The following is a 23,750-nucleotide window of genomic DNA, read 5'->3' on the forward strand; positions in this document are numbered from 1 at the left end:
CCTAATTTGATTTTCTTGACTGTTTCCTTGGCTGTGCAGAAGCTTTTGATTTTGATGAAGTCCCAAAAGTTCATCTTCGCTTTTGTTTCCTTTGCCTTTGGAGACATATCTTGAAAGAAGTTGCTGTGGCTGATATCAAAGAGATTACTGCCTATGTTCTCCTCTAGGATTCTGATGGATTCCTGTCTCACGTTGAGGTCTTTTATCCATTTTGAGTTTATCTTTGTGTACAGTGTAAGAGACTGGTCGAGTTTCATTCTTCTACATATAGCTGCCCAGTTTTCCCAGCACCATTTATTGAAGAGACTGTCTTTTTTCCACTGTATATTTTTTCCTGTTTTGTCGAAGATTATATGACCATAGAGTTGAGGGTCCATATCTGGGCTCTCTACTCTGTTCCACTGGTCTATGTGTCTGTTTTTATGCCAGTACCATGCTGTCTTGGTGATCACAGCTTTGTAGTAAAGCTTGAAATCAGGTAACGTGATACCCCCCATTTTATTTTTGTTTTTCAACATTTCCTTAGCGATTTGGGGTCTCTTCTGATTCCATACAAATTTTAGGATTATTTGCTCCAGCTCTTTGAAGAATACTGGTGGAATTTTGATCGGAATAGCATTAAAAGTATAGATTGCTCTAGACAGTATAGACATTTTAACAATGTTTATTCTTCCGATCCAAGAGCATAGAATGGTCTTCCATCTTTTTGTGTCTTCTTCAATTTCTTTCATGAGTGTTCTGTAGTTCAAGGAAACAGTCAAGAAAACAAAGAGGCAACCCACGGAATGGGAGAAGATATTTGCAAATGACAGTACAGACAAAAGGGTGATATCCAGGATCTATAATGAACTCCTCAAACTCAACACACACAAAACAGAAAATCATATCAAAAAATGGGCAGAAGATATGGACAGACACTTCTCCAATAAAGACATACAAATGGCTATCAGACACATGAAAAAATGTTCATCACTAGCCGTCAGGGAGATTCAAATTAAAACTACATTGAGATATCACCTTACACCAGTTAGAATGGCCAAAATTAGCAAGACAGGAAACAACATGTGTTGGAGGGGATGTGGAGAAAGGGGAACCCTCTTCCACTGTTGGTGGGAATGCAAGTTGGTGCAGCCTCTTTGGAGAAGAACAGTGTGGAGATTCCTCAAGAAATTAAAAATAGAACTCCCCTATGACCCTGCCATTGCACTCCTGGGTATTTACCCCAAAGATACAGATGTAGTGAAAAGAAGGGCCATCTGTACCCCAATGTTTATAGCAGCAATGGCCACAGTTGCCAAACTGTGGAAAGAACCAAGATGCCCTTCAATGGATGAATGGATAAGGAAGATGTGGTCCATATACACTATGGAGTATTATGCCTCCATCAGAAAGGATGAATACCCAACTTTTGTAGCAACTTAGACGGGACTGGAAGAGATTATGCTGAGTGAAATAAGTCAAGCAGAGAGAGTCGATTATCATATGGTTTCACTTATTTGTGGAGCATAACAAATAGCATGGAGGACATGGGGAGTTAGAGAGGAGAAGGGAGTTGGGGGAAATTGGAAGGGGAGGTGAACCATGAGAGACTATGGACTCTGAAACACAATCTGACGGTTTTGAAGGGGCGGGGGGTGGGAGGTTGGGGTACCAGGTGGTGGGTATTATAGAGGGCACGGATTGCATGAAGCACTGGGTATGGTGCAAAAATAATGAATACTGTTATATTGAAAATTAAAAAAATAAAAAAAAAACTAATTTGAGTGGTGTGTTAAGGGTTGAGTCTGTAAATGTTCATCCTCCTCATTTATTATAGGGAGCAGTTAGAAACACTTTGTGTGATCAGTAATAAGTTCCCATGAAGCCACTTCTATTAATCTAATACATTTTTTTCACTCTGTTTCTCTCTGTATTTTTATCCTTTCTATACATTTTTGCATTTTCTGTGTTTTTTTTTTTTAAGATTTTATTTATTTACTTGACAGAGAGAAACACACTGAGAAAGGAAACACAAGCAGGAGGAGTGGGAGAGGGAGAGGGAGAAGCAGGCTTCCTGCTGAGCAGGGAGCCTGATGCGAGGCTCGATCCCAGGACCCCAGGACCATGACCTGAAGCAAAGGCATACGCTTAACAACTGAGCCACTCAGGCGCCTCTTCTGTGTTTTCTTAAATATGACTCAGCACAGAGCTCCAGTCCTCTTTGAAGTTCCGTGTGACCTCCTCAGACTGGTTGAGTTCCTTCTCTGTGTGTTTCTGGCACTGGGCACACCCTTCTGTTGTTACAAATGCCATGGAATTCTCTGATTTCTTGATGAGACTTTAAAATGTCCATTGTTCTATTTCTTGTACTTAGGAGAGTGCTGAACATGGCTGATAATGAACATCTGTTGGCTCAAGACATTTAAGTGGGTAGGGAAACATTTTGCTGAGTTCAAACGTCTGTAGCTTTTTGCGGCAGAGAAGGGTTAAACGATGCTTTTGGCTTCTCTTTGCCTTTCTGAGCAGTCGGCATTTGATCAATCAGATTGGTGATGAAGTTGATCATAGGAGTTTAGGAAATGAGGATGTATGTTATTAAGGGCTCAAGGTTGGTGTTCACCCCAAATTCACATGTTGAAATCCTAGCCCCTAATAAAACCGTATTAGGAAGTGGGGCCTTTGGGAAGTGATGATGTCATGAGAGTGGAGCCTTCTGAATAGGATTATTTGCCCTTCTAAGACAAGACCTCATAAGAGCTTGCTTGGTGTCTCTCTGTTCTCTGCCATGTGAGGACACCAAGAAGAAATGTCTACAAACCAGAAAGGGAACTCTTACCAGTTACCAGTTCTGCCAGCATCTTGCTCCTGTGGGAAGTGTATGTTTATTGTTTAAACTGCTCAGTCGGGGGTACCTGGGTGGCTCAGTGGGTTAAAGCCTCTGCCTTCGGCTGCGGTCATGATCCCAGGGTCCTGGGATTGAGTCCCGCATTGGGCTCACGGCTTAGTGGGGAGCCTGCTTCCTCCTCTCTCTCTGCCTGCTTCTGATCTCTGTCTGTCAAATAAATAAATAAAATCTTAAAGAACAAAAACAAAAAACTGCTCAGTCGATGGTATTTTGTTATAATGGCAAAAGTGACTGAGACAAAGATGATCATGAAAAAGAATGGACATAATTGTAGAGTAGCATGTATTTCTAAAAAACGATACAGGGATCCCCTGTACCCATTTGTGCCCTTAACCTAGTTTCTCCCAATGGTAACATCGTGCAAAACTCTAGTAAAACCCGGCAACCAGGATGTTGACATTGATACACCCAAAATACAGAACATTCCCCTCCCCACAAATATTTCTTAGAGCCAAACCCAGGTTCCTCCCATCAGCTACTTGCTGCTTAACCTCTGGCAATCATTAATCTGTTCTCCATTTCTGTAATTTTGCCATTATATAAATAAAATCATACAGCATGTAGCCTTCTGGGATTTCTGCCCCCCAACCTGCACCCCTGCATTTAGCATCATTCTCCGGAAGTTCCAGATTGCTGCATCCCTTAGTAGCCCGTGGTGTGTATGAGCACAGTTTGTTGAGCCGTTCACCTCCTGAAGGACATCTGGGCAGGTGCCAGTTTCGGGTTAATGCAAATAAAGCTGCGATTTTGTGTGAACTGAAGTTTTCATTTCTCTGAGGGCATTTGTCCCAGAGCAGTTGCTGAGTTGAAGGGAATTTGTAGGTGTATCTTTTATGAAACTGTTTTCTGGAGTGGCTGTGCCATTTTATATTCTCACCAGCAAACTGGTCTCCAGTGACCCAGTTTATTCATAGCCTTCCCGACATTTAGTATTGTCGCTATTTTTTATTTTATTGGTTTTGATGGGTGTGTGAGATATCTCGGCGTGGTTTAAATTTGTACTTCTCAAATGACTGAGGAAGTTGAACATCTTCTCATGAACTTATTTGCCTCCTGTATGTTCTCTTTAATGAAATGTCTCTGGTTCTGCTCATTTCCTAATAGGATTGGTTGTTCATTTTTTTACTGTTGTGTTTTGAGAGTTCTTTATATTTTACATACTAGTCCTTTGTTGGATATACAGTTACAAATGTTTCCTCCCAGTCCATAGCTTGTCTTTTCATCCTCTTCATACGGGTGTTTACAAAAGAGAAGTTTTTAATTATGATGAAATCAAGTTGATCAAATTTTCTCTATATACATGATGTTAGTGTGAAGTGTAAAAATTCTCGGCTTATGGACGCCTGGGGAGCTCAGTCGGTTAAGTGTCTGCCTTCGGCTCAGGTCATGATCCCAGGGTCCTGGGATCGAGTCCCATATCGGGTCCCTTGCTCAGCAGGGAGTCTGTCTCTCCCTCGGCCTCCCACTTGCTTGTGCTCTCTCTCTCTCTCTCTCTCTGACAAACAAATGAAGTCCTTAAAAAATACATTTATAAAAAAATTTCTCTGGGGCACCTGGGTGGCTCAGTGGGTTAAGGCCTCTGTCTTCGACTCAGGTCATGATCCCCAGGGTCCTGGGATCGAGCCCCACATCAGGCTTTCTGCTCAGCGGGGAGCCTGCTTCCTCCTCTCTTTGGGCCTGCTTCTCTGCCTGCTTGTGATCTCTGTCTGTCAAATAAATAAATAAAATCTTTAAAAAAAAAAAAAATTCTCTGCTTAGTCCTAGATCCCAAAGATTTTCCTCCTATTTTCTCCCCTAAATTTTCTAGGTTGTATTTTCTGTGTAGGCTTGTGATTTATTTTGGACTGATTTTTGGTAACGTATGAAGTTGATCTTATCTGATACCACTGTGTCTTTGCCTTCAGATCTCTACATCTACGCTGTTCTCGTGTGCTGCGTGGGGATCCTCAGTGTCCTCCTCTTCACCCTGACCATCATCTGGCAGTCTGTGTTTAGCAAGAGGAAAGCCAGAGGTAAGAGGACCGATAAGGTCATGTCTGGAACAGGAGCACAACCAAACCACAGACGGGGGAAGATGCTGGGCAAAGTATAACCTTGTTTGAAAAATGCATCGTGAGTCAGGGATTATGTCCCTGTGATGGGTGAGTACAGCGAGTGAGGAGATGTGTCCCCCTTACTCTGCTAAAATCAGTTGTGCCCGCGTTGAAATTTCTTTTTCTCAAATCCCTTCCTTCCGCGGTCTCCGAGGCGGTGGCCCTTCTCTCTGTCATTGGCCCAGACGGGACTATGGAGTCAGACGAACCGGGATTTGACTGGTTTTAGACGTGTTCCTTAACCACGTTGAGCTTCACTGTCTTCATCTATGAAACGAACTGGGGTGGACACTGCCTTCCTCAGACGACGTGCGGTTTTGAGTGTTCATTATTTAATTATAGTACTGGCCCAGGGCCTGGCGCCCGGCATGCAGGTGGGGTCAGGAAGGCTCCGCCCAGCCTGGGGGGGCGGTCACTTCCATCTCCTTCCCTGTCAGCATCCCTACTGGCCTGGGATCTGTCCTCAGCCCCGTCCTGCTCTGCTCTTTCTCTCTTAATGATTATAGTTCTGGGGACTCCGACTCTTACCTCCCTATGCAGGCTGCCCGGGCTGCTTTTCCACTGCAGTCCCCACCTCTCAGCAAGCCTTAATGTCTCGTTTCCGCTGGAGCCTGTATGCTTCCTCCGAAATACCCTCCCTGCACACCGTCTGCATTTCCAAAGCAGGTGTGGACGCTGTAGCTCCCCGAGATGATGTGGATGACAGCTGGGCTCTGGAATTAGACCGGCTCTGGTTCAGATGGCTGCTCTTCACTTACCAGTGGATGACTTACCCGCTGAGCCTCACCTTTCCCATCTGAGTAATGGGAAAGCAGTAATGTGTCCAGTCCCATGGGATTATTGAGAGGCTAAAGTTCAACAACAACAGCAACAAAACCTTTAACACATTCCAACTCTTGTCAGTGTCAATGACACATGGTTAGCATTATGCATCAGCCTGAGGTCACAAAGCTGGGAAGTGTTAGACTGGGTGGTCACAGTGTATGGGAACACTTGCACAGGGAGACGGAGCCATGCTTCCAGAGGACCTCTCCGCCAAGGTGCAGGCAAAGCTCAGGGAGGGTGGGGGTGCACTCGGGGACCAGCCTGCAGGAAGCTGTTGCCATTGCAGAGTTAGGAGACGAGGGCAGGAGAGGCTCCTGGGACTTGCAAGAGCTACCGCTGTGGGACAAGTGTCACCAGCAGGAGCCTTAGGAGAGGGACCCAGGCAACGCCATACCAGGAGGCAGCAGGGAGGGAGCCGGGAGCACTCATTCCTCTGCTCTCCTTTCTCCCCTCTCCTCTGCATGTCCTGCTGCTGCTTTGCTGTGCTCTCACCAACCAGGAGCCAGAGGGCAGGGTGTGGAGGTCAGCCTCCTGGCTAGTCACGGTGGAGAGGGACACAGAGACACCCAGCACACCCAGGCCTATGGCGGATCTTTCATAAGCCATACCCTTCCCACAGTGCTCTCTGCGGTCTCTCAGCTGAGCCGGAGAGACTTCCTCTGCAGCCTCCACCTACCACATCATGAGTGCCCAAGCTTTCCTCCTGTTGCAAACCCTTGCCTACGCCTGTGAGCTTGTGGGACATGTTGTACAGATGCCTTCGCTGCCCTTCAAGAGAATAACGAGGAAGGTACAGGCCCGTCATCTGATCCATTCTCCTTGGAATTTGGCTTATGACAGCTGCTCAGCAAGTGGGGGACAAATGTGTTTGTTTCCCAGATGCTTTGCTCCCAGCTGTTGGAGTTTGGAAGCCCCATAAGCAGTCTCTAAGCCTGTTTTGCTCCAAAGGCACCTCTGCCTGGGTTTGGGAGCAGGACAGAGCAGCGTGCCTTGAGCTGCTGGCTCTGGTAGTTGGTAGGTAGGATCGGGGAAACAAAGCAAAGTAGTTAGTTCAGGAGACATCCACCTCCTCCAGAGCCAACGAAGCAGACTGCCAAAGTACGTGCCGTGCCTCACATGGAGCCCCCGAGAACCTGATCCCAGTCGCCCTTGCCCCCCTACCCCCAGAGCGAGCCCAGACAGCCTTGTGTGCACCTGTGCAGTGTCCCAAAGTGCCACTGAGCTTCCAGGAGCTTCGCGGGGTCCACACTGCTCAGTGGCTCCTCCACAATCCTGTGTAATCCTCACCACCAGTCCCTACTGCTTCCGTTTGCGAGAAAGGACTCAGCGGAGAAGCTTGAGAAAGTCCTGAAAGGGGTATGGCAGAGCCCAAGCTCAGCCTGATTCTGAGGAAATTTCTATGGAGGAGAGCTTCACCATCTGGGAGCCAGGCTTGCCAAGGAATTTTCTTTCAGCCTTCACGGCGGTTCCTGCCAAGGTCCTTTCCAAACAGCAGGTATCGCTCCGTAGTCCCTAGGGAGCTCTGCTTTATTCCAGCAGGCTGGCCTTCTGTGGCCCTGGCTGGGTGGGTCCTGCCCTGTGGGACGCTAGCAGCCAGGTGCCTCCCAGCCACCATAGGGCCGGGGACAGGGACTGTGCAGGGTGGGGCCAGGGTTACCCCTCACCTGGACCTCGGAGCCTTAGCACAGCGCTGCCCGAACCTCAAGGAGCAGAGTGTTCACCAGGAAGCCTGCTCAAATGAACATTCTGACTGAGTACTTCTAATGAGATCATGGCGGGGCCATGGTTACCTGTGAGACGCCATGCTTCGAGTGGCAAGGCCTTAGAGCTGGTTCTTCTGAACCCTGTCCTCCTCTGTACCCGTCTTTTATACGAAATATTTTGAAAGGATCCCATTACCATCTTGAAATGAAACTCAGAGATGAGATGAGCTGCCTGTGCCCACAAAAATACAATCGGGCCCAGACCCCCTTGTTATGTGGACAGTTTCTGGGTTTTCTGTGTCACTGTGTGTGGGTTGGGCCTTCTGCGTTCTGGCCACATGGAGGAAAGCCAAGCTCTCTTGCCCAGCTAAGAACCTCAGAGCATCCTGGCTGCTCACAGACATAAGGAAAGTGGAGGGGAGCCCGCACCGGCTCTCCCGCTCCTTTCCCTGGATCTTCCTCAAAGGGGGTATCAGAGTAGCTGTCCCCACTCCCGGTGCCATCCCTTGGAGGCTGCCTGAGGTAAACAAAGCCCAGCCTGGAAGCTGGGGGGCCAGCAGCCAGTGTCCTTCTCTCTCTCCATTCCCGCTACTTGGCCCTCCCCCCGCCTCGCGCTGCCTTGTTTTCCTGGGGTGCTCCTTGTTCTCGTGAGCTGCTGTTAATTGCACCCATGGGTTCCTTGCTTTGCACTTTCCTCCTGAGCTGTGACTCTTTGTCTTGGCTCTTAGTGCCTGGGTGCTTGCAGCTTTGTCCCAGGGGCTCTGCGGCTCTGAATCACCGTGGAAAACACGAGTCCTGGTGGCCCAGGACCAGTCCCTGAGTTACTCCTCAAGCACAGTGCTTTCCTGTGACTTTTACTTGTTTGGAAATGAGCCCAGACTTGCTGCTTTGAGAGGGCTCTAGCAATCCCCCAGCCTTCCCTGTCTGAAATCTTACAAGGGCAGTTTGAAGGCACTGTAGGACCAGACGGAAGGAGATGGCCTTAACACCTTTGTCGCTACTCTCTGTGACATCTTGGTCTAGTTGACACTGCTGTGCTAGAACCCTAGCCCTGGAGCCAGGGCTTCCTAGAGTTTGCGAGACCCCCACGTTCCCCTGCTGCAGGCTTGTTCTCCCGGCTTCCCCAGGGGATGGGGCCAGAGAGCCTATGAACTGTATCCCCAGGAAGAAGGTGGTGGGGGTGTATGTCCCTGTCACAGCCACGCTCAGTGAAGGGAGGAGGCTCAAAGCATGGAATCGGGGGTGGCTGTGGGTGAGCAGCAGAGAGGTGACCCTGGGGCCTTGGAGAAGTTGATTGGCTCACCTGCCTGCTGTCGCGGACACTTGGACAATCCCCAGCATGAGCTCTCCTCGCCGTACACTTCTTAGATGCAGAGTTGGTCTTCAGAGCATGTGGGAAGGTTGGCTGGCTCTTGTGGGCCCACTGCCTTCTTGGGAAGGGGACCCATCCTCCCTGTGCAGGTGCTTGTCAGCCTCCCCAGGAGCCTAATGCCAAGAGCATGGGACCCAGAGCCTGGATTCAAGCTCCTTTACTTTCAGAGTGGGTCTTCTTAGGCCCCGAGTAGACATCCTGTGTCCCCAAGGGTCTTCACTATAAAATAGGGATAAGAATTTCTCTTACTTGCGTGGCTCCTGGGGATGCTTTTCCCAGGGTGGTGTGGCCGCCGGTCCTGGCGCGGGCAGTTCTGGAGAGCACCTTCCAAAGCCTGCAGCTCAGTTTCCAAACTACATCCTTCCATCACGGTCACAGTGACTGTGGGATCAGCCATCCTGGCTGTGAGGGCAAGCAGAGCTCCCAAATATTGTCTCCAGCAATGCCCCAGGCTTCCCTGTCTGAGCTCGCACAACGGCAGCTTGAAGGCACGGTAGGACCAGACGAAGGAGATGGCCTTAATGCCTTTGTCACTGGTCTTTGATGTCCCAGTCTAGCCGGCACTTGCTGTGTTAGAACCCTAGCACACACATGTCGTCGGACATTTTCTTAGTAGTCGCATTAACAGGGTAAAGAGGTTAAAAAAAAAAAAAGCCCAACTCTTTTATTTAAAATATATCTAAAATAGCATTTCAACAAGTATCAATATAAAGATTCAGAATGAGATATTTACCTTCCTTTGTTCATGCTGAGGCTGAAATCCAGCATGATCTCATACTTCCAGCACATCTTCCTCGGGACTAGGCGTATTTCGAGTGCTAGGTAGCCACCTGGGGCCCACGGCTTCCAAATGAGACCAGTTTCTAGACCCACAACTTTATGTGCTGGTGTTTTCCATCAGTGCTTTTCACGTGGTCATGAAATAGCTCCCTGTAGCAAGAGGACAGGCAATAGGAAACCCCATTCTCCTTCTCAGCTTACCACTTGGTGCCTGAGGGAAATGGCTTCACCTGGCCTTGTGACTGAGCCAGCCCCGAAACACTGTTAGGGCAGGTCTGCTTCCTGGCAGGGGCTGGGGTTTTGGATGTGACGTGATGGGAGCACAGTCCCGTGTAAAGGGAAGGGCTGGCAGGAAGCAGGCACAACCCTGGGCTTATCTCTCCCCACAGGGAAGTGCAGATGTCCTTTTCCAGGCTGCTGGGCTGTCTGTCCCTGCTGGAGCTGGGCGGGGGGGCGGGGTGCTGGGAGAGCACTGTGCTCAGTCACTCTTGCTCCTTCGGCAGATGCATGGGACCTTTTGTAGGGGCTGTTACAGTCCTTGCATGGTGCAAGAGATGCTTGGGGAGCAGAGCAGAATTATCTACAGGTCCTACCTCAGTGTCTCTGCAAGGCCTGGGTTGGGAGAGGGTGTAGGCAAATTAGAGGAAAGTTAGGGGAGGGTCAGGCCTTGACCTTGAGGCTTCAACACTGGTACAGAGCCTGATAGGATGGGGGAGCGTGGCTACTTCCACTCCAAATCACCCGTCTGGGGGTGGTAGTGGTGGCAGAGATGGGCCCAGATGGGGATGACAGGCTTTAGCCTGAACAGGTCATCTGGGAAATTTGGCCACGAGGTTGGGGCTGGGAGCAGTGTGGCTCAGGCTGAGGTGGCAGAGAAAGGGTAGCCCCAACTCACACACACATTTCTGCCAGGAGGTGAGAAAAACAATCTTTTCCTTTCAGTCGTCCAAGTCCTAAAGATCACAAGATCACCACTGAAAAAGAACACTGTCCTGAGTTTTCATTTCTGTGCAGTCTGTTGCCTTTGTGTGGGGCTAGGAGCCCCTGGTCAAGTACGCTGGGTGCAAGGTCATGGCCCATGATGGCGACGGGCTCCAGGACCCCCCTTATTGGCTTCCTCTCTTGCTGGTCTCACTTCCCCACTCTCCAGTGGGTTTGCTGGCATCCCATCCCACAGACACTCTGTCCTGAAATGCTTATCTTACAGGCTCTGCTTCCTAGGAGTCAGTGCTGATGAAGTTACATATATTTAAAGGTGACTCTGTGCCATGGCTATGTCTCCGATGTGTATAGGTCTTATGTTTGGTATGGATTACTTTTGGTTCCCTGGCAGTCCCTCAGCCTTAAAGGAGCATCAGCCATGTCTGAGACATCATAAGCATCAGTCAGCAAGTGCTGGCCGAGGGGCATATTTTGTGCCAGGCACTAACCATCCTCTCTGGGCCCCTGGTCTTTCTGAATCAGCCCGTTCTCCTGCAGCCAACGATTACAAGTCGCCCTGGCCTGCCCTCCGGCTCCCTGGCTTCCTGATCTCCAGGCTGCTCACCTCACTGTCCCTGGACTGGATTTCCCAAAGTAGAGGCCAATGCATGGATTCCCTAAGACTCCAGCCCCAGCTCTTCCCTGCCCAGCTGTGGCACAGTGGGCCAGCCATCTCTCCTGAGACTGACTCTCTACGTCTATAAGGAGCTCTGATACCAGCCACCCAGTATCTCTGAGAATGGTGAGGAGTAGTTACAAGAGGGCTCTAGAGTCAGGCTGCCCAGTGTTGCCCTTTCCTAGGTGTGTTAGTTTGCTTGGCTGCCATAGTAAAGCTTGTAGGTGGCTATCTTCTCCCAGTATCTTCACACAGTCTTTCCTCTGCACCTGTTTCCTAATCTCGTCTTAGAAGGACATCAGTCATTTTAGATTAGGGCCCACCCCCAGTGACCTCATCTTAACTGAATCACCTGTTTAAAGGCCTCACCTCCAACTACAGTCACATTCTGATGTGTTGGGTTTTAGGCTTCAGCATAGTAAGGATGCAGCTCAGCCCCTAACATTAGCTGTGTGATCTTAGGCAAGGTCATTAACCTTTCTGTGTCTCAGTGCCCTCCACCATAGAATTAGGTGCATAACAAAGTTTTTGTGAAGATTAAATTCAAGTGCAAAATTCGTGGTCTTCAAACATTTTTGCTTGCATAGCACCTATAAGCATTTCAAAAACTATGCACTCTTGAACATTTTTTGTTGGTGTCTAAACTTTTTGATCATAAGTGTAAATTGTTGCAAAGGAGGTAATTTCTAGGGCATCACAAATATGGACATCTTAAAACAAAGTGTTTCAATCTCTTTCACATCTAAATGTTATGAATTTCATAACTACCTCTCTTTATTTAAAAAGACTGTGAACATGCTTCAGCTATTAGAAATTGGATATTGTTCCTTTTTCTCCTTGAACTTTTATTTTCACTCTACTTTTCCCACAAAATTTTATCCCACTTTAATGGAGTTATTTTTGTTTACACTTCTCTGTAAAGATAATGTGTATAAAAATTTAAATTAAGAGTTTTTAAATTTCCTTATTCCATAAGTTTCTAGGTATTAAATTTTTTTGTGTTGTTATTAATATTGAACAATCAATAAGATTTGGAAAATGAATATAAAATTAATCAAAACCCCATAGATATTATCAATTTAGATAATCAGTCATAGCAGATCATTTTATTGGAAATGTATTTTTATTAAAGTAAATTTTTATTTTAGTTCATATTCCCTTTGTGTGAATCTGCTTAATAACAGAATTCAACATCACTTCTAATTCCTACTTTTTAAAGTAGAGAATTGAGGCTGAATTCCATTACTAAGAATAGAAATGATGTTGAATCCTGTTATTAGGCAGATTCACACAAGGGTATATGATCTGTCATTGAAAATTATTTTTAATACTTGACCAGCTGACAACTGGATTAGGTCATTATTTAATCCTTGTCGAAAGCAAAATATTGGAAGACTCTCTGCTGGTGAAAGCTTTAGTCGCCCAGTCCTTAGTCATTTGCTTTCTCAACACTGGCACCAACTTTTCAAATCATTTCTCATTTGGTGCCTCCTGTGTTTTACCTCCATAGCACAAGTCAGGATGGGTGAGAGGTATGCCTTGATTTTGTGAAGAGAAACAGTGATGTGATGGGGAGGGAGGAAAGGAATGCAGCCAGAGCTCGGGCATGTTCTGGGAGAATGAATTCTGGAAGAAAGAACACTGTGCTAGGTGAGGATCTAGAAAGCGATTTCCTTAACACTGCCCTTCCTAGGATTGCCCACCGGTTTGCAAACCGCAGACACATGATCACGGATTTATTTAATAAGCCTAGAGTCAGGCCAGGAACATGAAATGTTCCGTAAAACTAATTATGGTTTTATTATTGCCACGACTGTAAATTATCCAGCACAGAGTAGGTGCTCGGTAAATAGGCTATAGAAAGAGTTTATGCACTAAAAGGGAGTAGTAACAGGTAAACCTAAAAAGCCTTTTTTTTTTTTCTTTTTGAATTAGTGTTTTTATTTATTTATTTATTTATTTATTTATTTATTTATTTTCAGTGTAACAAAATTCATTGTTTACGCACCACACCCAGTGTTCCATGCAATACGTGCCCTCCGTAATACCCACCACCACGCTCACCTAACCTCCCACCCCCCGCCCCTTCAAAACCCTCAGATTGTTTTTCAGAGTCCATAGTCTCCTGTGGTTCATCTCCCCCTCCAGTTTCCCCCAACTCCCTTCTCTCCATCTCCCCATGTCCTCCGTGTTATTTCTTATGCTCCATAAGTAAGTGAAACCATATGATAACTGACTCTCTCTGTTTGACTTATTTCACTCAGCATAATCTCTTCCAGTCCCCTCCATGTTGATACAAAAGTTGGGTTTTCATTTCTGATGGAGGCATAATACTCCATAGTGTATATGGACCAAATCTTCCTTATCCATTCGTCAGTTGAAAGGCATCTTGGTTCTTTCCACAGTTTGGTGACCATGGACATTGCAAAAAGCCCTTTCTAAAGCAGAGCCCCTGTCATGCTGGTCTGGAACCAGCCCTGGTCACCTGCAGGACAGATCATGCCAAGTGTAGCAGCTTAAAAGTAAAAGGATTTTATTTGCTCACAATTCCATCGGTCAGCAGTTTCGGCTGGGCTTAGCTGAACATTTTTTCTGGTCTTCGCTGAAGTCCCTCCTTTGCTGCAGCCTGCTGGTGGATGAGCTGTGGCCTGGCTGCTCTGGGGCCTCAGCTGGGGTGACTTGTGCCTGTTCAATATGGTCTCATCTCTCAGTAGGCTAGCCAGGCTTCTTTACGTGGTAGCAGAAGAGTTCCCTGCAATGAAACAACAAATGAGCAAACCTCAGAGCACAGGGGCCGGTTAGGCCTTTGCTTGCGACATATTGGTTATTATTTCATTGACCAAAGCACGTCTGGCAGTCAAGCAGTTTCACAGCGGTGTGGACAGACACAGGGAGGTGCGATTCATTGGGACCATCAATGTAATGATCCACCACCCACCTCCGGAGCCCATGGCTTTGCTTCTATTTGAAGTGAACTCAATTGTGAGATTAGATTGTCCACTTATTAGGATAACTGCCTAGTTCTTCTTGTTTTTCCTCTGCTGCTAGAATATTTTTTTTTCACTATGAGACCTACTGTGGAGGATGTCTTGCTCTAAGACTGTCTTTCCAACACACCCCCCCTGCCCCCAGAAGAGTGTTGATCAGAGAACAAAATGCCAGTTTGCAGAGAGGAGCATCTAAGTGGAAACAGGTTGTCCCCAAAGGCTTTCTCATGACTAAGGCAGAGCTTCCAAGTTGGGTGATTGTTACTCTAAGACCTTCCAGATCAGAACCACCTCAACCTGGCTTGGGAAAAAAAAAAAAAAAAAAAAAAAGACTGTTTTAGGTCATCAAACTAAGAGATCTGGGATATATGGTTCATGCCTGGCTCAGTCTAGGTGTGGAACAGTATTAAGTCAATGTGGTATCCATGCTATGGTTATGCTTACTCATCCAAAAAGAAGTATGAAAGCCCCAAGAAGTGGCTTGTACAAACATCTGGGCAACGCCTGGGTACCTACGTTCCCTGGTGATTCCTGGAGCACAGGCTTCTAAAGTAATATTTATTTACATTTATTTATTTATCTATTTCTTTTCATTTTACAGCGAGACATTATTTGGTGAAATGTCCCCAGAACAGGTAGGAATACTTTCTTTCTTTTTTCAAATGAAACTCTTTGATATTTTCCTTTCTATTGATATTACCACGAAATTGGCTTAATTTGTATCTTTACCTAGCTGCAAACTACCTGCATGGTAGTTTGCAGTTTGGCCTAAAAATGTGTGTTCTTCATGCACTTGCGTGCTTCTAGATTCCGTGCTCTGGTTTTTACACCCAGATTCCAGAGAAAATATAACTCATGCTGGTTCAACATGGCGGCTGGAGGAGCCTTGGCACCTGCTCTTGGACAGCTGTTTCCCCTGTGTAGGAGGAAGCTAGCAGCTAGACTGAAGCACTTTGATGCTTTCTGGCCACAAATCCTCCTAATTCCCTTCCACCAGTGCCTGCTTGCCCTATGCCCTTCTCTGTAGAATGTGGCCATTAGAAATACATGTGCTGAGATGCTAGCCTTCTAACTGGTGGAACACACCTCACAGGTAACATAACAGTTACAGCAGACATTGCAAATTCATAGTGTGTAGAAATTTGAGACTTCTGGTTCAGGCACAATGGCATAGGTCAGTTTCTCCCTGCTCTTCCCTGCTAAGCACAACCATAAACCCTGAAAATAATGCCAGAGACAACCAAAGGAGGACTCTGAAAGGGGGTAAGAAGAAAAATGATGAAAGGCAAAGAAAAACAAATCTTAAAAGCAATGAGAGTGAAACAATCCATTACTTATGGGGAACACAAATTGGAATGACAGTGCAGTTTTCATTGGAATTGATGGAAAGCAGAAAGAAGTAGTACATTTTCTCTTTAAAGTATTTAATTAATTAATTAATTAATTAATTAATTTTAGGGGGAGAGCAAAGGAGAGAGAGAGCACGAGCAGGGTAAGGGGTGGAGGGGGAGAGGGAGAGAGAGAATCGCAAGTGGACTCCTCGTTAAGCACAGAGCCTGATGTGGGGCTTGATCTCACGACCCTGAGATCCTGAGCTGAGCCCAAATTAAGAGCTGGGCATTTAACTGACTGAGTCACCCAGGCAGCCCAAGAAGTGGCACATTTTCAAATATCAAAAGAGAAGAACTGTCAACTACGAATTCTATATCCAGCCCAACTGTCCTTTAGGAATAAAGGGGAAATAAGGACATTCTCAGATGAAGGAGAACTGAAAGAATTTGTCACTATGGGTCCTACATTAAAAGAAAGGCCAAAATAAATTTTTGAAATAGAAGAGAAAGACTTGATGCATTAGGGAAGAAGATCAACAGTAGAGCAGAAATATGGGGACATAAGTAAGCTATTCTATTCCTCATGAGTTTTAAAAATAATATCTTGTGGAACGCCTGGGTGGCTCAGCTGGTTGGGCGGCTGCCTTCGGCTCAGGTCATGATCCCAGCGTCCTGGAATCGAGTCCCACATCGGGCTCCTTGCTCGGCAGGGAGCCTGCTTCTCCCTCTGCCTCTGCCTGCCACTCTGTCTGCTTGTGCTCACTCTCACTCCTCTCTCTCTCTCTCTGACAAATAAATAAATAAAATCTTAAAAAAAATAATATCTTGTAATCAAAACAAAAATTATAAAACCATCTGATACTCAGGAAAAGCATTAAGATATTTAGAAGTGGGGAGGGGAAAGTCACCTAAATAGAAGTGAGGTTTTTACACTTCCCTCAAAGTGATAGAAATTTGGTAAGTCACACATTTATTTATCACGCTCAAAGCAACCATTAAAGTGACTATGAAAAAAATACACCCCAAAACAGTATAGAGAAATAAAGACAGAATCCTAAAATATGTTTCAGTAACATAAAGGGACAGATGAATGAAAAACACAGGAAATAAACAGAAAACAGATCATAAAATGACAGACTTAATTGCTAACATACTGTTTCTCTTACCTGGTTTAAAACTTAAACAGTTTAAATACATTAGTCAAATGACAGAGATTGACAGAGTGGATTAAACACACACACACACACACACACAACATGTGTATATGCTCTTTACAAGAAACTCACTACAAACCCGGTGAATTAGGTAGGTTGAAATAAAAGGATGGAAAAAGTTCTACCTTATAAACAAAACCAAAAAAAATCTGGAGTGGGTAGACTAATAATATGATAAAATAGACTTTAGAGTAGAGATACTTACTAGAAACAAAGAGGGACATTTGATAATGATGACAGGATCAATCCACCAGGATAAAGACCCTAAATATATGTATACACACCAAACAGGAGAACTACCAAGTATATAAAGCAAAGAAAAAAGAGCTGAAAGAAGAAAGAGATAAATCCACAGTTACAGAGGGCAGCTCCAGTACCCCTTCTCAGCAGCCAGGAGACCTTCTGAACAGAAGTTCGTAAGGGTATAGAAGATCTAAACACCGCAATCAAGGACAGGCCCAAATTGATACAGATTGAACACTCGGACCACCACCGGCAGAACACGTGTATTTCCAGCCCCCGCAGAACATTCGCCATAAGATCTAGCCTATCTTAGACCAAATGTTGGGCTTTAAAACAAACCTCAGCAACCTTAAAGCAATGGAACTCATACAAACACACGGAAATGAAACAGCACACTTTAAAAATAATGCATGGATCAAAGAGGAAGTCTCAGAGGAAATAAAAAAAAAATACAGAGTATTGACCAAAAATAAGAATAAATGCAACAAAACGTGTGTGATGCCTTTAAAGCAGTGCTGATGGGGAGATGTATGGCCTTAAATGCTTGCATTAGGAATTAGGAAAGCCCTCAAATCAACAATCTGAAGTCTCACCTCAGAAAATTAGGAAAGGAGCAAAATAAACCCAAAGCAGGCAGAAAAGAATGAAATGATAAAGGTCAAAGAAGAAACCGATGAAACTGAAAAGAGCAAAACAATAGAGAAAAATCAGTGAATCAAATATCTGGTTCTTAGGAGACTGACTGCTGGGAGGAAATGGGTAAAGTGTACCCAAGATCTCTCTGCTTTATTTCTTATGACTGTATGTGAATCTGCAGTTATCTTCATAAATACTTCAGTTGGATGTGAATTTGGATGTCTCTGGAGGATCTCTCTATAGCCCCAGCAGTCCGTATACCTGACTGCTGTGCATTTCTGCTGCTGAGTTTGGGATCCAGAGAAACCCTATTACTAAAATCAAAATATAAACTTCTTTTATTGAGAGTTCACCACCTTCCAGGTTGTTGTTTGGAGTAGACCAACAGTGAAGAAGAGAGATAGAAATCCCTGCTTTGTGGAACTTATAGGCACTGAATGCAAATGCTCGTGTCCCTGGGAGAGATGTCTGACTATGGCTAAGTGAAGACATCAGCAAAGCCTCTCCCCACAAAGGCAGCTTTTAATTGAACCAAATCAACAAAAATAATTATTCTAACACTCTGGGAAGACCACAGGTGTATGCTAAACGGAGAGCCTTTTATACTGAAAAAACTGCTAAGCTGCTGCTGACAGTGGGGTCTGGTGGGGTTTTGGCCTCTGTTTGCTCTGAAACCCTTCCCTCTTCCTTTGTTGGTGAGCTTCTTTCAGAGCAGGGAGTGCTGCGAGGACCACCAGATGCTCTGTTGTTAGAAGGGGGCTCATGTGGCTTAGAGCAGTGTGCAGTGCTCACGTTCAGCAGCAGTATCCCGGGAGGTGACCTTCTTAGGGGAGTTGAGCAAGGAGGGCCAACAATGCTGCTAGTCTGAGCTTTTGGTCACAGTTAGGGCAATTATATTTCTCACTGAGACAACACACATGGGGAGTGGGTATGGAGAACACCCAAAGGAGAGAATAACACTGTGCAAATAGTAGCAAGAGACATGGTAGCTGAATTAATATCAGATAAGATATAATTTTAAGACAAGAAATAGGATGAGAGACCAAGAAGGAAATTACAAATTGTGAAGGATTAATACCACCAGGAAGGTACAACAATTATAAAGGAACGTGGGCCTAACAACAGAGCCTCAGCATCCATGAAGAAAAAAAGAAAAAGGAAAGATGAAATTGGTGATTCTAGAATGATAGTTGGAGATTGCAAATGGTCCACTCTCAGAAATTGATAGAATACCAAGACAGAAAATCAACAAGGGCATAGAACATCAAGCAATTTTACTTGACATGGAATGCTCTACCCAATGACCACATACCATACTTGTCAAGTGCACTGGGAATATCCACCAGGACAGACCATATATCTACGCCACAAAACAAATCCACATAAATTTACCAATTTTATGTATGTAAGAAATCATACAAAGGTTGTTCTCTGAGCAACAGAATTGAATAGAAATTAATGACAGAAGGAATCTGGGAGATTTCCAAACATTTCAAAATTTAAAACAACACACTTCTAAATAATACAAAGAAGAAATTACAAGAGAAATTAGAAAATATTTTGAATTAAATACAAATGAAAACAAAACACATCAAAACTTACAAGATGCTGCTAAAGCAGTGCTTCAAGAAAAAATTATGGCTTTAAATGCCTATATTAGACAAGAAGAAAGACTTCAAATCAATAACCTAAGCTTTCACCATAGTTAACCAGAAAAATAAGACCAAGTGAAATCCACAGTAAGCAGAAGAAAGGGTATAACAAAGATCACAACAGAAATCTATGACATGGAAAAAACACACACGTGCACAGAGAAAAATCAATAAAGCCAAACTTTGTTCTTTGAAAAGATCAATAAAATTGACAGATCTTAAGTAGACTATACAGGAAAATAAAAAAGAGGAAAAACCAATTACCAAATCAGGAAGCAAAAAAGAAATAGCTGGAGCTCTGGGGTGGCTCAGTCGATTAAACATTTGGCTCTTATCTAAGCTCAATTCTTGATCTCAGGGTTGTGAGTTCAAGCCCTGCATTGACCTCCATGCTGGCCTTGGAGCCTATTTAAAGTTAAAAAAAAAAAAAAAAAAAAGAAAAGAAAAAGAAGGAATCACTACAGACTCAACCAAAGTTAAAAGGATTATAAGAAAATATTATGAACACATTGGTTCTAACAAATTAAACAACATAGATAAAATGGAAAAATTCCTAGAAAGACACAAACTACCAAAATTGATTTAAAAAGGAATCTATAAAGTGAATAAACCTGCAGTAAGTCAAGAAATTGAATTGTTAGCTAAAATCTTTCCAACCAGGAAAAGCCCAGGCCCACACTGCTTTACTGGTGAGATATATCAAGAATTAAAGGAAAATATAATACCAGCCCCTCACAAAGTAATTCAGAAAATTTTGAGAAGGCATGATCTTTTCAACAAATAATGCTGGGATAAAATACAGAAAGATCTCTTGCAACTCAATAATAAGATGCCAAATAACACAATTTAAAATGGACAAAACAAATTTGAGTACATACGTCCCTAAAGAAGATACGCAAAAGGGCTAACAAGTTCATGAAAATATGTTCATTATTCATACCCGCTCTAAGAGCGATAAAAAGACAATGTCCAGTGTTGGTGAGGATGTAGAGAAACTGGAACCCTGTTTGTTGCAGGTGGAAATGTGAAAGGGTGTAGCCGCTTTGGAAATCAATTTGGTAGTTTCTTAAAGCATTAAACACATACTCACCATAGGACCCAGAAAATCGGTCCCAGAGAAACGAAAGCATCTGTCCATGCACACACAAACATACTGTTGTTCATAGCTGTTTTGTTCATAATAACCAGAAGCTGGAAACAGTCTGAATACAGCCAAGAACTGGTGAATGGTTAAACACCATTGAGGAATCCATTCACTAAAATACAGTTTGCTAATAAAAAGGAACAGAGTGCTGATACATGCGGCACACGGATGAACCTCAGAAACGTTATACCAAGCAAACTAGACCAGATGCAAAAAATTATGTATGGCATGATATCATCTATTTGGAATGTCCAGAAAAGGTAAATTTATAGGAACAGAAAACAGTTGCTTAAGGCTGACGGTGGGAGTAGGAATTAACTATAAATGGGCAAAAGGGCAAGGGGGAATAGAAATGTTCCAGAAGTGTAGTGTAGTTTTGTTTGCACCCCTTGATAAATCTACCCTAAATTATTGAATTGTATACTTAAGATCAATGAATTTTATGATGACTAAATTATCTCTCCATAAAGGTACTTGTTTCTTTCCAAAAGCATGTGCTCCGCAGGGCCTGGCATTTCAGATGTGGGGGGCTGGGGAGGTTATGGCTGGGGAGCTCAGAGGCTGTGCAGGGCCAGCCTGCCAGTGCTTCTCAGGGTTTGCTTGCTATGGCCTCCTGTTTGGCTTTTCATGGTTAGCAAGCAGTGCTGGTGTTTGGGCTCCTCCCTGTCCCTCCTAAGTCTGACCTGTAGGAGGCCCCTCTCCTGAGCTGGTGCTAAGACTGGAGTATAGTGAGGCGCTACCGCAGCCTGGTGGGCAGGAGAGTCTGGTCTTCTCCAGGCCCGGGATACCTACCGGGCTGCCCCTCTGCTAGCTGGTGCTCTCAGTGAGTCTGTTTCAGTGCCTGAGTCAAGCTCTCTCCATGGGCATGCCTCTTGGGGGACCAGCCAATAGATCAACCTCTACAAAGCTGCCTCTACTGCACTGCACCCCAGGACCATGCAGATGAACACAAGTCGACAGTGTTCATCTTCCTGATCAGAGTCTCAGGCCTATCTGACTTCGTGCAGCCCAGATTCCCTGCCACGATGCCTCGCAAGTGAACCGGTCAGTCCTTGCCTTCCAGCAGGTTCTGGCCGGCTCTCTGCTCTGCTTCTGCAGCCCAGGCAGTTTCTCTTGTCCCTGTCGTGCCGGGGGCTCCCAGATCCCAGCCCCATGTGTGCTGTGGCAGTGGGCGGCTGGGCCTGGAGATTTCTCAAGCTGTTATCCAGCATCAGTGCTCTTCTCTGTCCTCTGACCACTTCCTCCTTAGGGAAAATGGGCAGAAAGCGCAGGGCCAGGGCGAGATGCCAGGAACGGAAACCCTCAGGCAGGGGAGGGACCCTCAGGATGGGGCCATGCTGGCGCTGAGACTGCGGTCACCAAGAGAAGGCCTGCTGAGTGACTGGGCAAGAATTTGGAGACCCTAGGGCTTTCAATGACTTTTTGCGAGAAGTTCATACAGAAGGAAAACAAGTCTCATCTTGAATGTGTGTCGTTCCCAGAGTCGGAAGTTGCCATCTCCTGCGGGGGCGGGCATTGACTTTGGGGCTGGGAGGCTGTTTCTTTCCCATGGCTAAGTGTTCTTCTGGAGCAGAAGGCTGGGCTAGAGGGAGCCTGTCAAGATTTTGCAGGATTGTAAATGGGCCTTCCCCGGGGATGGCCGCTCCCTGACAGCAGCTCAATGGGTAAGCATGGAACTGCCCCTAAAGGTCCCAGAAAGTCACATTTGAAACGAAATGCCACCATTCACATAGAGATGTGGTAGGTCCCCACACCATGATACCTCTTCCATGGATCCAGATGCCTTCCTTCCTATAGGTCAAGTTCAAGAAAGTTGCCAAGAAGGTGGACATGGACAAAAAGGCAATTTCCAGTAGATTTCCTGACCTGTTGCTTGACCTCTCCTTATGGGTTTGAGGTAATAAAGTATTTGCAAATGGGAGAAATTGAAGCAGACAGCATGTTCCCTGTGCCAACGGCAGTTAGGAGACCGAAGTAATCCAAGCCTTCTTCATGTGTTCTGGTTCCTACGCCTTCTTGTGGATAAGCAGGGGTGTAGACCATTTATATGTTGGATAAATTACAGGCACAGGCTTACTGTGGTTTGTGAGCTTAATTTAAAACATTTTCCGTTTTTTTCCCTGAACCATCAGAGGTTTTGTTTTTGTTTTTGTTTTTTTAAACACACTCCTATAGCTGGAGTATGGGATTTAATTAATAATTGATTTGTTCAGGATCTTAGCGTGAAGGCAGAAATGATTTCAGAACGAATGTGAACACGTCGATTCCAAACTTAGATAGGTTCCCACTTGCTTTATTTTCACAATATTGCAGAGCGGTAGTATTACAGAATTTGTTTCTTTTTTGAAAGGTAATCCACTGGGATGTTTAAAGATTCTGAGGCCAGGCTGCCTCAGTTCAAATCTGGACTTGGGTACTGATTGCTGTGTGACTTTGGCTAGTTCTTCAACCTCTCTGATGAAATGGGGGCAGAGAAAGTCCTAGCGCATAGTGGGGCTGGGAGGATTGAATTAGTTAGTCTGTAAAAAGTTCTTCCAATGGTCCTGGTATATGGTGAGCTTTATGCAAGTGGTTCTGTTATTATTCAGTCATACTTATGGGTGATTCTTCTATAGAGGACTTTTTATAAGGCCTGGAGGGCAGGGATGAAATAACACACAGCCCATGCCCTTGAGGTCCACACTGAATGGGAGAACTAGAGAAGCAAAACCATGTGCTACCCACAAAGCTGACGTGGGCACAGCAAAGAGGCCCTGCTAACCCCATCTTCCCAGTCGGTGGGTGGTAGGGAAAGCTTCCTGGAGATGGGATTTGGGCCAAGTATTGAAAGAGGGGTAAGAGTGTTCCAGAAGAGAGTTGGGAAAGCACAGCACACAGAAGTGGGGAGAGAGGGGTACAGAGGGTAGGAGGCTGGGGGGCTGGCGGCACTTGGTCCACAGCAGTGAGGTTCTATGGAGATTCCGGGCAGAGCACCAGGAAATAGAGGCTGGAGGAGAAGGCCAGGGATGGGCACAGGGCTAAGCCTTGCCACACACCATCTTCATTCTTCACAGCATCGTGTGAGCGGGTGCTGTGATTGTCCCATTCTACAGATGGAAAGTGATGCACAAGGAGTGTGGATGGTGGTGAGGTCTTTGCTGGGCAGGGATGGGGCAGCGAGGGATGCCAGCCTGGGAAGCTCAGACTTGCTTGTGAGGGCTTCCGTCCTGGCATTCGCTCAGATGAACAAGGAGGAGAAGCTCCAGGAAGTCAGGGCCGTGGAAGGAGAAGTGGGAAGGGTTCAGCCACA

General features: G+C 45.4%; 1 protein-coding gene across 4 annotated transcripts in view; it reads left to right on the forward strand.

The window, feature by feature from the left end:
• The window catches only part of VSTM4 (V-set and transmembrane domain containing 4), a 99,927-nt gene that overhangs the window by 36,284 nt on the left and 39,893 nt on the right, over positions 1 to 23,750 (forward strand). For all 4 annotated transcript variants that reach the window (XM_059169635.1, XM_059169638.1, XM_059169636.1 and 1 more), the window contains 2 exons: positions 4,789 to 4,896; positions 14,843 to 14,876. In XM_059169635.1, coding sequence (XP_059025618.1) covers positions 4,789 to 4,896; positions 14,843 to 14,876 — 142 coding nt within the window. The remainder of the gene's footprint in view (positions 1 to 4,788; positions 4,897 to 14,842; positions 14,877 to 23,750) is intronic.

The sequence above is a fragment of the Mustela lutreola genome, chromosome 4 (genome assembly GCF_030435805.1).
Source record: "Mustela lutreola isolate mMusLut2 chromosome 4, mMusLut2.pri, whole genome shotgun sequence".
NCBI lineage: Eukaryota > Metazoa > Chordata > Mammalia > Carnivora > Mustelidae > Mustela > Mustela lutreola.